The 15190-nt window shown below is 35.0% G+C and overlaps 1 protein-coding gene across 4 annotated transcripts in view; it reads right to left on the bottom strand.

The window, feature by feature from the left end:
* Positions 1-15190, bottom strand: part of LOC123269442 (hemicentin-2) — a 593151-nt gene that overhangs the window by 60593 nt on the left and 517368 nt on the right. Inside the window, exon 9 of one of the 4 annotated variants that reach the window (XM_044735149.1) lies at positions 8966-9060. The exons of the other annotated variants lie outside the window; for them this stretch is intronic. Coding sequence (XP_044591084.1) covers positions 8981-9060 — 80 coding nt within the window. The 3' untranslated portion in view covers positions 8966-8980. Of the gene's footprint in view, positions 1-8965; positions 9061-15190 lie in introns of those variants that run through there. 4 annotated transcript variants of the gene reach the window in all.

The following is a 15190-nucleotide window of genomic DNA, read 5'->3' as shown; positions in this document are numbered from 1 at the left end:
TTTCATCTCGATAATTTTGATTTTTCATGATTTATTGCAATTTTTTTCGGTTTTTCGTAATTTTTTTAAATTTTGATGGCTCAACGGACTAATTAAAGTTCAGATTCAGATTCAGTGAAATAAAATACATAAAAATCATACTTGATTCAGGTCCACAAAAATTTTTTCATCGCTGTGACTGCAGTTTTTCGCAATTTTTTTGGGTTTTTTGCATTTTACTCACATATGGAGAGTGACCGGGCCAAACGGACTTCAAATTCGGATTCAACAGGTCCAAGTACATGTCCGAATGTAGGCCCAGTCAAATGCACAAATAGCTTTTTTTTTGTGTGCCGGTGTTATCATTCAACGTCATAGAAATAGTTAACTATTTTCAATAATGTCTAGTTATACCTAAGAGTATTGATGCTTCGTTTTTTCTTGTTATTCATACAATTTATTATCCCACACGAGTTACATGAATATAATAGAGGTGAGTAAAATTGTTTAACCTTTTCAAATTGATAGTAATGCACAGCTTCAAGCACTTCGATTGATCAGGTAAATTAATTACCAAATTAAACATTAAGGACATTATTATGGAGTTGAGGTTTGATCACAGTATATTTCGTACATACGTTTGAGTATGATTATCGTTCATGAGAAAGAGAAGTGATAAGCACAGACGGTCCTACGTATACATTTTCCATTTGCTATGATCGATCCCTGGGGTATTATATCTCGCGTAGTCCTTGCAATTGTAAAGACTTGTTGTTTTACTCGTCGGATCATTGGGTTTTCTGCTTGTGAGTTCAGTTTGCTTTTATACGATTGTCGTGATCCTCAGATGACACCCTAGGGATTCAATTGTCTGACGTTTCATTGGTATACATTTCCAGAGGATAAAAACTCATAAAATTCCTCTCAGTGAATTTGTGTTATTTGAAATAATGATGCAACTTAATTGGACATGAAAGTTAAAAAAATTACAAGACAAAAGTGTGTTCTGGGTGATAATAAAATATATATCATGTAAAAAGAGGTGTCTGACTATTCTCGGGTCACTGTCAGAACTACGAATAAAAAATTAGCAGAGACAACGCGCCGAGCGGAAGTTTACGTCACATTTCTCACCAGTGGATTTTCATGCTGGCTTTTCATTCGTTCCTTCTGTTTTACACATCATATTTCAATTTCTTTTTTCATTTACTCAGAAAATTAGTTTTCCATGGGAATAGTATCAAGTTAACTGCGACCTAGTTGTTGTCCCATTTCTCAGTATCGTCCTGAGTAAGATAAAGAAACTGACTAGCTAGGGATCCTTCGGTCCATCAATAGTCTAGTCGATAAGCTGAAAATGGTACAAAATAGAGATACTGCTCTTAAAATTATATGCGATAGCTCATTGGATCCGGAATGACGCCTAGAAAAATGTGCCAAAAGCGTGTATTAACACTTAAAAAATTGCAAAAGTTATAAACAATTAAAGATGAAAAGAAAATGGCATTTCGTTTTTTGCCAATATTTAATAAACTATTGATATTTAAGAAATTTCAAAAAAAGATTCTGAAAGAGGAGGAAATTTCCAATAAAAAACTTTCAACTCCCGGAACTCTATCTCCATTATTTATAATTTTAATTTAACGCTGAAAATAGGTCCGCGCGTGACATTTTTAGGATGCGCGCGTGGCGTCAAAAGCGAGTACGGCACATTAATTAATTTATTTAAGGTATTGAATATTTTTTTTTTAATTTGAAAAAAATTATGGTGTGTTCTGAACACTATAATTAATTTATTCCCGTTGGAAATTTTACTTAAAGTTAATTTTTCAACAAGTTAAACAATTGTTAACTAACGAAATTTTCTCGAACTTCCGTCTTAATTGTAAGTGAAAAAAAATGTTTAAATAATGGTCGTAAAAAATTTTCGCTTCGTAGAGCCTTTTTTACATATATACTTAACAAGATCGTGCTATAAAAGTTAAAAAAATATTTATACTTTGTTTATAACAATTTTTTTACTCAAACAAAAACTTAAAAATCCAAGTAATGTTGTTAAAAAAAATTTTTTTTTTCTAAATCATCATATTATCGTTTTTTTATTAATACAAGATATTTATTGATTTGCAAAAAAAAATTTTCCCGCCATTTGTTGATAAATTTTTTATAAACAAATTGATTAAATCAATATTTTTAAAAAATTTTTTTTCACAACTTTATTACATTACAAATATTATGATTTTTTAAAAAAAAATTTTTCCTTAATAACAATTTTTAATTGTTTATAATCGTTTTTTTTATATTTCTATTGTTTAAATAATTAGTTAAGAAATTATTTTTTTTCTAAAAATCATAATTGACAGTCCTCTATAAAGTAACAAAAAAAAAATTTTTTTTTATCAACAATTCTATTGTTTGTTAACTTACCAATTTGTTAAAAACAAATTTTCAACTTTTTTTAATTTTTTTTCTAAAACTTCTAAAATTAACAAAAACAACCATACATATCAAAGTATCGAAAAAAATTTTTTTCAATTTTTTATTGTACTTTTAAAAAACACGTGTTACAAAAGTTGCAGCGGCTGCTTCGTTTGTCTACTAAAAAACTAAAATAACTTTTAAACTATTAGAGATACGAAAATAAACATTCTGGTCGATTTTATAAATGGTTAAACTATCTTTTAAATGAATTATTAAAAAAAATTTTAGTTATTACTAATTTATTGTTACGCGCATTTGTTTATAAAAACTTATATTTTTTTCGATGTTTTTCGAACTTTCGTGACTCCTAACTTTTTAAATAATGCAGATACGGTTACAGACCTTCAAGGCTATTCTGAAAAAAATAAAAAAAAGTTGAAAATTTGTTTTTAACAAATTGGTAAGTTAACAAACAATAGAATTGTTGATAAAAAAAAATTTTTTTTTTGTTACTTTATAGAGGACTGTCAATTATGATTTTTAGAAAAAAAATAATTTCTTAACTAATTATTTAAACAATAGAAATATAAAAAAAACGATTATAAACAATTAAAAATTGTTATTAAGGAAAAATTTTTTTTTAAAAAATCATAATATTTGTAATGTAATAAAGTTGTGAAAAAAAATTTTTTAAAAATATTGATTTAATCAATTTGTTTATAAAAAATTTATCAACAAATGGCGGGAAAAATTTTTTTTGCAAATCAATAAATATCTTGTATTAATAAAAAAACGATAATATGATGATTTAGAAAAAAAAAATTTTTTTTAACAACATTACTTGGATTTTTAAGTTTTTGTTTGAGTAAAAAAATTGTTATAAACAAAGTATAAATATTTTTTTAACTTTTATAGCACGATCTTGTTAAGTATATATGTAAAAAAGGCTCTACGAAGCGAAAATTTTTTACGACCATTATTTAAACATTTTTTTTTCACTTACAATCAAGACGGAAGTTCGAGAAAATTTCGTTAGTTAACAATTGTTTAACTTGTTAAAAAATTAACTTTAAGTAAAATTTCCAACGGGAATAAATTAATTATAGTGTTCAGAACACACCATAATTTTTTCAAATTAAAAAAAAAATATTCAATACCTTAAATAAATTAATTAATGTGCCGTACTCGCTTTTGACGCCACGCGTGCATCCTAAAAATGTCACGCGCGGACCTATTTTCAGCGTTAAATTAAAATTATAAATAATGGAGATAGAGTTCCGGGAGTTGAAAGTTTTTTATTGGAAATTTCCTCCTCTTTCAGAATCTTTTTTTGAAATTTCTTAAATATCAATAGTTTATTAAATATTGGCAAAAAACGAAATGCCATTTTCTTTTCATCTTTAATTGTTTATAACTTTTGCAATTTTTTAAGTGTTAATACACGCTTTTGGCACATTTTTCTAGGCGTCATTCCGGATCCAATGAGCTATCGCATATAATTTTAAGAGCAGTATCTCTATTTTGTACCATTTTCAGCTTATCGACTAGACTACAACGCCATCTATGGAGATTGGATGAATCACTAGATGGTGAAGCTGCTTGTGGCAGAGTATTACTTACGGCGAATAGCGAGCCATCCCAGGAGATGTGGAAAGCATTCCAGGAAATCCGTGCATCCCATTTCCTCCGGTAAAATCGATTTAACTATTTGCAGATTTCGTCTTCGAATTCATCACCTAGCTAAACGTGTTTCCAAAAATGTTTTCATTAATTTACCCTATTCTAATCATTTTAAAAGTCAATAAAACTTGCTCCCGATAATTAATGGGCCGTATCAGCTACATGGCGACTTTTAAATAATATTATGTGAAATACATACATTTAAAAATTAAAACCACTATTTTCGACCGGCACATTTTCATTTCATTCCACTTTAATTAACTATCTTATTTAGATATGCTATATATCAAAAATATTAATCGCTAATTATAATGAATAATAGATTTAAAAAATTTACAAGTCATTAATTTTATAACTTGGTTCTGAAACCTGATGCTAGCAATAGCATAGGGCATTCTATGCCAAATCGGACACTATTCTATTTTTGCATCTCCAATTTTTTTGATAATTTTTTATGTTATCTGATTTTTACTTTCTCGGCAGTGATCTATGCGTTTTTTTAAGCTCTCAATATTATTTTATCTCATCAAAAACGATCCGAAAAGAAATGTCGAAGTTATGTGAAAATAACACTTTTTTTCGATTTCTTTCGTCAACGATAACTCACGAACGAATCAACCGATTTTGACCGAGTTTTTCGATGTTAAGAGCTGATTAGTTTTTGGAATTGATCGGTCAAGCCGTTTGAAAGTTACTAAAAAAAACCAAATTTGAAAAAATTTTTTTTCCCAGTTTTTTTAAGATTTCTCAAAATCTATAGATCTGAATCGGTCCAACTTGTATTTAAAATCTAAGTTTAGTCGAACTCTTTCGAATGGCGCCAACCGCGATCAAATCGGTCAAGTCGTTCAAAAGTTATGAGAGGTTTACATACATACACACACACACACACACACAATCGTGGGAATAGTCAGGGAAGGTTCCTAGGACCTCAAAAAGTTGAGATCTGATGAAAACTCGATTTTCGAAAAACGGGGTAAAAACAATAACTTCCCGATTTTTGAAAATTTTCAATTTTCTTAGCGGGAAGTTAAAAATTAGTTCCACCAAGAATAGAATTTTAAGAAAAATTTTTAATTCGGCCAACACAACTTCGGTCTTTCTTCAGGCACCCGAAAATTTTCTTGAGCCAAGAATTTTGTTCTCCAGTCAAGAAATTTTTCTTTCTGTGTACTATAACTTATCTTTCATTTAAATTTTCAAAGATAATTTTTTTTTGAATAAAGAAGAATTAATTTTTCATTCTACTGATACCAAAATAAAACGAAAACAATGTACGAAAATAATTATGACTAGTTAAAATTCCAAAGGATTCTTTGTTAGGTATCGATAAATGGATAAAATATTCAAACATACGATTTTATTTTTCAGAATAGTAAAATAGAATTCGTACGACAAATATTTCATAAGATGAGCCGTTATTGTTAATGAGCTACTATATGCTATCTAGATAGAATAGTGAATCGAGTTTTTTGAAAATTAATGTATATTCAATGAATGACTATTTGAATGCAACGTGAGTTGTCTGTGTTATCAAAAAAATATCTCAATCTTATTTTTTTTTCCGATGGATTAGATGCATCTATATTACTCTCGTGGTTATTCGTCTCGACACTATTCGCAAAATCATCAACCCTCAATGTAGGTTGCACGTTGTTTGCATACAAAATTTGGAACCAGCTATTTGGAAAACATTGCGCCTGTCTGCTTTATAACGACAACCATCAAGAAAACACGCCATATTGAATAAAGTACACTTATTCTTGTATGCTTTCGAAAAAATAATCGAGCAATGTTCCATAAAATACCTTCAATGTACTTGAAATTACATATGGTTATTTTCATCATTGTTATTTTTTTAATCAAAATTTTTTTAACAAATAATTGTAACAAATAAATTATCGGTAAAAAAACTTTACCTTATTATTTTGTATATGATAATCAGGGCCTGGAAGTTCAGGCTCAACAATAAACAGTAAAAAAAGAGCGAAATTCGTTTAATAATCAAAAGCAAAGTGACAAATGCGAGCAAATTCACGCGCATGAATTTATGCTACAGCATATGCATGAAATGTCAAAACGAAAGTGAGGTTGGCTGTGAAACACGTGGATATTAATCAAGAAAACCTCAAATCGTAAAATAAATAATAATTTTATAGTGCATTTAATGTCAATAAAAAATATTTCTTAACGTGAGCATGTGAGGAGCGAGAAAAAAAATTCAGCAAAGTTTTTTTAGAATTTTCAGATATATCTTTATTGCCAAAAATACAGATTGTCTAAGACTACAACAATTTTTTTCAACTGACATCAATGAAATTTTTCTGAGCCGATTTTTATAATACAAGTATTCTGATCTATTTGGATCCGTACTCATTAAAAATTTATTTATGTAAATTCATCCGTAAATTTCTGTTTTGTGAACAATTACAAGATGTCTAGTAAATTCAGTGTGATGTGCAGAGAACCCTAGCAATATTTTTAAGACATTATTTTTTCATTGACACATGGAGACACTTTCTGTTCCTGGCACTCATGAGCGACACTTTCTACACTTAAGACACTTCAGCAACACGTGAGCGACACGCCAGAGACGATTTCTGTTCCGAAAACACTTCAGCAAAACGTAAGCGACGTATTTTATTTTTCAGAAAATTCAGTGACACTTTCTGTGCCTCGGAAACATCTATTTGAATCGATACTATTTAATAATTTATTCAGACAAATAAATTTGTGAAATTTTATTTCATAAACATTAACTTAGTAAAAAATTTCAAAACTCGTCAACCGTCTGCTGAATCCAGTGTCATGTGCAAAGAACCCTAGTGATATTTTCAAAATTTTTATTTTTTTCAGCGACACATGGCGACACTTTCTGACCCTGAGACGTTTCATTGACACGTAGGCGACACTTTCTTCGCCTCGGATACTCCAGCGACACATGAACGACACTTCGTGGACACGTGGGCGACACTTCTAGTTTATGGACACTTTAGCGAAAATTAGGCGACACTTTCTGTTTGAACATTCTAGCGACACTTGAAGGACATCTCAGCGACACTTACTGTGCCTTTGATACGCCAGCGACACATACGCGACACTCAACACGGAAGACATAATTTAAGCCGGTTAGTGGTACAAGTCTAAATTTGGCGGACAACTAACAATTATTGGAATTTTTTCCCAGCTGATTTTTATAGTACACGTACTCTGATCTATGTGGATCCCTTTTTACAAATTTATTCAGAGAAAAGAATTTGTAAATTTTGATTTCATAAACAGTAACTTCGTGAATAATTTTAAAATTCGTTAACCGTCTGCTGAATTCAGTGTCATAGTGACAATTTAGAATCATAGTGATATTTTCACAATATTTTATTTTTCAGCGACACATTGTGACACTTTCTGATCCTAAGAGCTTCCATCGACACGTAGGCTACACTATCCTTGCCTCGGATACTTCAGCGACACATGAGTGACACTTCGTGGACACGTGGGCGACACTTCTAGTTTGTGGATACTACAGCAACATATGAGCGACACTTGTGTTTGAATCATTCCAGTAACACTTGGAGGACACCTCAGCGACACTTTCTGTTCCTCGGACACTCCAGCGACACATGAGCGTTACCCCTGTTGGAAAACTCCAATAAGATCCTATCAAAAGCGACAAAAGCCACATAGAAACCAATAAAATTGATTGGTTTTTAAGTGGCTTTTGATGGGATCCTATTGGAGTTTTCAAACAGGGACGGGGACAAGTGAGCGACACTTCAGTGACATAAGGGCGTCACTTCCTCTGTTTGACATTCCAGCGATACATGGAGGACACCTGAGCGCCACTTCTTTTGCCTCGGACACTTCAGCGACACATGAGCGACACTTTAACGACACGTGGGCAATACTTTCTGTTCCTAAGACATTTCAGCAATAAATGGGCAACACTTTTTGTTCCTGGATCACCTCAGTGACTCGTGTGCGACATCTTCGGTTCTTGGGACACTCCAGAGACATGTCGGCTACATTTTCTTTTATAGGGACACCAGCGACACTTTCTGTTGGGCTACTTGTCACTTTTATTTGAAAATTAGCATACGCTGGCATTAGAGATTGACTTCCAGTGACATTTAAAGGATATTTAAAAGAACCTTGAGCAAAAATTTTTTTTTGCTCGACGGGCAGAAAGCGTCAAATTTCGGCCCGCAACGAAATTGCCGCTTTCTGCCTTCGTCGAGCAAAAAAATAGCATACACTCTTCGGGAAGTAAATAAGAAAGCCTCAGATCACATGTAATTGTTGGCCGAGGCGAAGCCGACACATGTCGTTGCGACACGTGTCGCTGACATTTCTTACTTTACTTTCCTCGGTGTGTAATATACTATTTTGGCCTCCGGGCGGAAAGTGGCAACTTTCGTGCCGCTGCGCTAAACAAAGTTGCCGCTTCCGCCTTCGTCGGACAAAAAAATAGTTTTTTTGTGTCACCTAGTGGTCTTGTTAATTGATATTCTAGTTCAAAAAAATAAAAAAAAAATAAAATTGTTGTGGTCTAAGACAATCTATATTTTTGACAATAAAGTTATCTGAAAATTTTAAAAATCTTTGCTGAATTTATTTTCTCGCTCCTCACATGCTCACGTTGAGAAATATTTTTTATTGGCATTAAATTCACTATAAAATTATTATTTATCTTACGATTTGAGGTTTTGTTGCTTATATCCACGTGTTTCGCAGCCAACCTCACTTTCGTTTTGACATTTCATGCATATGCTATAGCATAAATTCATGCGCGTGAATTTGCTCGCGTTTGTCACTTTGCTTTTGATTATTAACCGAATTTCGCTCTTTTTCTACTGTTTATTGTTGAGCCTGAACTTCCAGGCCCTGATGATAATGTATTTTTTTAATTAGAATGGCGCTCAAGTTTCCCTCTCCAAAAAAATGGGCCTGACTGGTGCGTGTCGATTGATCTCTCCCTCTGATCTGAAATAAAAAAAATGACGGATTTTTAATTAGTATAAGTATAGTTATCGTCGGAACTAAAATGAAAAAAAAAAAAAAAAAATATTTGACAAAATGGCGCATAGTTAAAAGTACGAATCTGAAACTTTTTTCAAAAAATACTTTTAACTACGTGCCATTTTGTCAAATATTTTTTTTTTTTTTTTTTTTTATTCTAGTTCCGACGATAAATATACTTATACTAACTTAAAATCGGTCTTTTTTTTTATTTCAGATCAAAGAGAGAGATCAGGCATATCAAGCTAGCAGTGGCAGAGCCCATTTTGGACGGTCATTATTATTGATTTCTCGGAATTTAAACAGGCAACAATATTCTAAATAGAGCAACTAATTAGCAACAAAAAAGCAACAAATTTAGCACCACAAATAAATTTTTTTGCTTGAATAATAAGTCAATGCTTGATGGACGAGTCCATGCTAGCTTGATAGACCTGAAGAGATTAAACGACAAGCACTAGTCAGGTCCATTTTTTTTGGAGAGGGGTATATCTGATCAGATCTAATTATATCTGGTCAGATATATTTATATCTGATCAGATATGGGATGGGAGACATAATCCGATCTAGTCATATCTGATCAGATCTAAACAGATATAACTATATCTGAGTAGAAAAATACATCAGACATAAAAAGATTTTATTATATCTGGCCAGATATAACTATATTTGTTAACTATTAATAAATACTTATAAACTATTTTAATAAATATACTTTCCTCCCAAATAAATATTTGTTAAATGTTAAAAAATATTTATTAGAATTTAATAAATTAAATAATTGTCTTCGAATAAATTAATTTCTTAATAGTTAATAAATCTTTCTATCAGCATATATTGATAAATAATAATTTGCAAATTTGATAAGAAATTTTGTTCATTCTTATCTAAATTTTGTCATTAATCGGCGTTAAAGAAGTATTGATAGAAGGTCAAGTGAATAGAAAAATAAAAAATCATGTGTTGAGGTTGTCATTAAGAGGTAACTGAAAGGAAATTTTGGACAGTGTCTCGGATAGCTTAACAGGTAGAGCCTTTGGCGCGAATCCAAAAGATCCAGGTTCGAGTCCTGGTCTGGGCCGTCCGAATTATTTTTCAGTCAAATTTACCTTTAATGACAAAATTTAGATAAGAATTTAAAAATTGTTTATGCCCGATAGGGAATACAGGCTAACGATATTATGAATAGTTAGAGAAAAAATCGTGTATGAGGCTGGATAGCCAACAATTATATATAAAATTATTATTATTATTATTATTATTATTATGATTATTATTATATTTTCAGTAAATTAAGCCATGAATCCCGATCCGAAAATTCTTTTGAAGAATTACTAAATTTTTATGATTACTTCTTCACCATAATAATTTTATCGGTATGAGGTCTCATACCATCAGAGAAAATTCAGGTGAAATTTAACAATTGAAATTCAAAGAAAGATTTATTTACGCAGTGACACTTTTTTCGGTAACCGAAAAAATAACTCGGAAAATGCTTAGACCAGGAATCAAACCTGGATCTTTTGGTATCGCACCAACTGCTTTACCCTTAAGCTATCCGAGACACTGTCCGTAACTATCATTCAGTTACCTATTAAGCTACACTGAGTAATTCTTTATTATGACTTTGATATATTTTCATTACTTTGACTCCAAATTTTTTTTCTCTTGATTGTCTTAAGCTTGAAGTCCATATTGGCCAAGAATTTTTAATAAGTTAAATTAATGAATGATGTGAAGATCGGTAGTTTTTAAATTAATATATTTTTAGTAAATTAAGCCATGAATCCCGATCCGAAAATTCTTTTGAAAAATTACTAAATAATAATAATAATAATAATAATAATAATAATAATAATAATAATAATAATAATAGTGGTGCTTGCTACGTGGCCTCCAAGCGGCGCATCGCGGGAAACGCAGACTATAACACCAGGTCTGTAGGCGAACGACGTAGCCGATGCAGTGGGCCAACTACCCACTGCATTGAAATACTGAGTTACAACAAGACGTAATCTCAGAAGTGCTCTCCACAACCGGTCCTTTTCGGATGAGGACCATTCATCAGGTGGGAGGAGCACGCCGGACCCGATGAACGATGACGACCCTGGCGCTTTAAGGACTTACTTTAAGTGGACGGAGGAACTACGAGTCGACCTCTTGGTGTGCTACCAACGTAGCGAGCCGGGGGTGAGCGGTTATATGGCCCGGATGCACACTCTTTGGAGTGATATGCATCCGGAACTAGAGCATTTTACGCCTAAACACCTGCGTAATTATGCCGCTTATCTTCGGCGTAATAGAAGATCGCTTGTGCCGGATAGAAGGCAGTCTAATAGACTTTCCTTTCCGGCGCAATTACACCAAGAGCGACGCCGTTCCTCCTTGGATGACAACAATCCCTTTATAGGACGGCAAGTAAGTATATCTAAAAAGATAACTTACTCCCAACAACAGCTAGAAGCGGTAAATGAAGATCTCCGTGCAAACATCCTGGAGGATTCCACCCTGCTCACTGTGAGCCAGGTTGTGTATGATGCAGCAGTTTCGGCTTTTCCGAGAGAGAGAAATTGTCTCTCGATCGAGGCAAGGTTGAGACAGCGCATCTCACAACTTGGACTCAAAATTGACAGATCCCGGAAACAGGTCTCCCGCATTCAGTGTGTGATTGAGTTTGAAACAACTCAAAGAGCATACACGCCCCGAATTCGGCGCATTGCTGCTGAACTTCGGTGGCGTCATCACACACTGAATAAGAGTACTCTTTTTGTCATCAAGGAAGAGTCTCTCAATAAATTGCGGGCTCTTGTGACTGCCAAAAAGTCACTAGAGAAACGGCTGAAGCGGTTGGTCGACAACTCGTTGTTTCGATCCAGCCCTTCACGCTTTCTGACACCAAAGACCGATGTTACCGGGAATTATCCAACACCTGAGCGGGTGGAAGCTTTTTGGACTGAGTTGTATGGAGATCAACCAAACGTGAACGCCAATACTCCAGCTCTGCACGACTTTAAAGCATTCTGTCGGGAACACCGTAGACAGAATGCTGATGAAGAGAGCCCTGCAGTCAGTGTGAATGAAGTTCGTTCAGCTCTAAATGGCAGCAAAAATTGGGCTGCCTCGGGACCAGATGGCATAAATGTCTTTTGGTGAAAGAAGTTTACTTCTACCCACCTCCATCTGGCCCGTATATTTACATCGTACATTAGAGCTGACGAACCGATTCCAGACTGGCTCGTGGAAGGGCGAACCGTACTGATACCAAAAAAAGGTGACTTGTCTGACCCAAAGAATTACAGGCCTATCACCTGCTTGAATGCGGTTTATAAAATTTTTACAAAAATTTTAAACAACCGTATTTTGCATGAGATAGAACCTGTATGGCAACAGATATATGAACAGCGTGGCAGCAAAAGAGGCCTGTCAGGTTGCAAAGAGAACTTGATAGTTGATCGATGTGTCACACAAGATGCGATCTACTATCAACGCAACCTGTCAATGGCCTGGATCGACTATCGCAAGGCATTTGACTCAACTTCTCATGAGTTGATTTTATATCTCCTCAAATGCCTGGGGGTCAATCCTGAAATAGTGGAATGCATTCGGCGTACAATGCAGCTCTGGCGAACGCGTTTTCACATTGGAAGTGGAAACGCATTGCACATAACCGGAGTTGTAGAGTACAAACGAGGGGTCTTCCAAGGTGATTCCTTAAGCCCTCTGCTGTTTTGCATCTCACTGCTGCCTATATCTGTTGCTCTCCGTAAAACTCGTGGGTACTCTGTGGGGCCTCCGGGTGATCGAAAATACTCGATTACCCATCTGCTTTATATGGATGACCTGAAGCTTTTATAGTGCTGATGAAGATCATCTACAGGCGGCTCTTAACATCGTAGCAGAGTACACGCGGGATGTCGGAATGTCTTTTGGGTTGGACAAGTGTGCGGTCGTACATCTGGCGAGGGGTAAGTGCTCTGTTACGGGTGATGATGTCGAGTTGGTAGATGGGAGCGTTTTAAGACAATTAGACGCCGGAGAGTTGTATAGATATCTAGGAATGGAAGAGCACCGCATGCATGCGGTCTCCGAAGTCCAAGCAACTCTCCATAGCGAGTATGTTAGGAGACTCCGGAAAATTTGGTCCTCCGAACTTTCCGGTAAAAATAAAGTCTCCGCTTCTAATATGCTCGCTGTCCCAGTCTTACTATACTCTTTCGGTGTCTTAAAATGGGCCCGAAAGGATCTGCGAGATCTCGACATCAAAACCCGTAAGACTATCAACATGAACCGGAGCATGCACCCCAATTCATCAGTCGCCAGATTATACCTCTCCCGGTCCATCGGTGGGAGAGGTCTGCAGAGTTTGGAGCGGCTGCATGATCGTTTGGTCCTGGGTTTAACACACGAAGTTGTCAATTTCACTGCAGACGAGGATGACTTTCTTATGCAAATTGTTCATAAACATGAGAATGCGCATAAGGGGTCGTTCTTGTATAAGGCAGCTATATATGCAGCAAGAACCCTTGGTCTTGGAGAGATAAACGCTCTTATGGAACTCCGAAAGGAGGAATTCAAGAGCGTCATCAGGAACGCCGAGGAAAAACTACTCCTAGGCGAACTGATGGACAAGTCCATGCACAGCGTGTTCTTCAAACACGTGCGTGATCATGGCTTGTCCACCCAGCTGACGTTTTCCTTCTTAAAGTCAGCTGGCCTGATGTCCGAGACTGAAGGGTTCATATTTGCTTGCCAAGATGGTGTCATTAACACTCTAGAATACCGTAGCAAGGTGCTCCAGGTGCAGCTTCTGGACACGTCATGTAGGATGTGTAAACAACACCCGGAGACGCTCATGCACCTTTTGTCAGCATGTCCTGTGCTGGCGAGAGGTGCATATATCCAGCGTCACAACGCTGCCCTGAGAGTACTGTACTACTATCTTCGTCATTACTACGGTATTGATATGACACCAGTGCTGCCTTATCTGCCAGGAGATATTCCCCAGGTTGTTGAGAATGACAGTTGCAAAATTTATTGGAACATGCCGTTTGCAACAACTCGGCGGATAGATCACAACAAACCTGATATTGTGCTCTTCGACAAGGCTACTCGTGACATTTATGTCATTGAGTTCTCGGCCCCGGCTGAATACAACATCTCAGCCAAAGAAGAGCACAAAAGACAGATATATCAGGATCTCCTGTTTGAAATTGGCAAACTTTACCCAGGTTACCGTGTCAAGCTCGTCGTCCTGATTGTTGGCGTCCTCGGAGGGATGAAACAGTCTTTTGTATCCTCACTTGCCAGAGTTCCAGCTTGCTCATCAAAAGCTGAATTCTTGGCGGTCAGGATGCAGAAGGCTGTCATACTAGGTTCCCTCCGTCTACTTAGGAAAATGACTTTGGCCTGCTGTGATCACTAACCGCCTTGTTGTGCGGAGTGGTCCAGCAGTAATGGATGGAGCTCAGGCTGGGCCCTCGGAGAATCGGACTCCGGGGACAACCCCCCTGAGCATTTAATAACATTTAATAACATAATAATAATAATAACAATTATTATTATTATTATTATTATTATTATTAAAGCAAATTTTTTTAAGGGAGTTGGGAAAGAACGGATAGGGGAAAGGGGGGGACCTACTCAGTGGGAATTTTTCCGTAATTGAAAAAATAATCAGAGCCCAGACTGGGAATCGAACCCAGATCTCTCGGTTACGCGCCAAGGGCTCTACCAGTTAAGCTATCCGAGACAAGTACTGACTACTTTATTCAGTCACGTATAATAATAATAATTATTATTATTATTATTACTCGAGTAGGCCAAAGATTTCATACTAATTTTATCATCTCTCTATACCGCTACGTGTAAAAGATGCAATTTCAAAAATTAATTACTCAAAAACCGTTCGGTCAATTGATCTGAAATTTTGGTAGTGAATTATTAATATATTTATCTTTCAATAAAAAGAATTTCATAATTTTCTGTTAAAATGCTTATCACGCTACAACTACCTTAAGAAACAACGTTGATATCATTGAACTAGGTGTGGGAGCAAACAAAGTAAAGTCAGGAACAGATGGTAAAGTAATTCTAT

The sequence above is a fragment of the Cotesia glomerata genome, linkage group LG7, assembly GCF_020080835.1.
Source record: "Cotesia glomerata isolate CgM1 linkage group LG7, MPM_Cglom_v2.3, whole genome shotgun sequence".
Lineage (NCBI taxonomy): Eukaryota > Metazoa > Arthropoda > Insecta > Hymenoptera > Braconidae > Cotesia > Cotesia glomerata.
The sequence above is the reverse complement of the archived record's forward strand: the minus strand, read 5'-3'. Positions and strand labels throughout refer to the sequence as shown.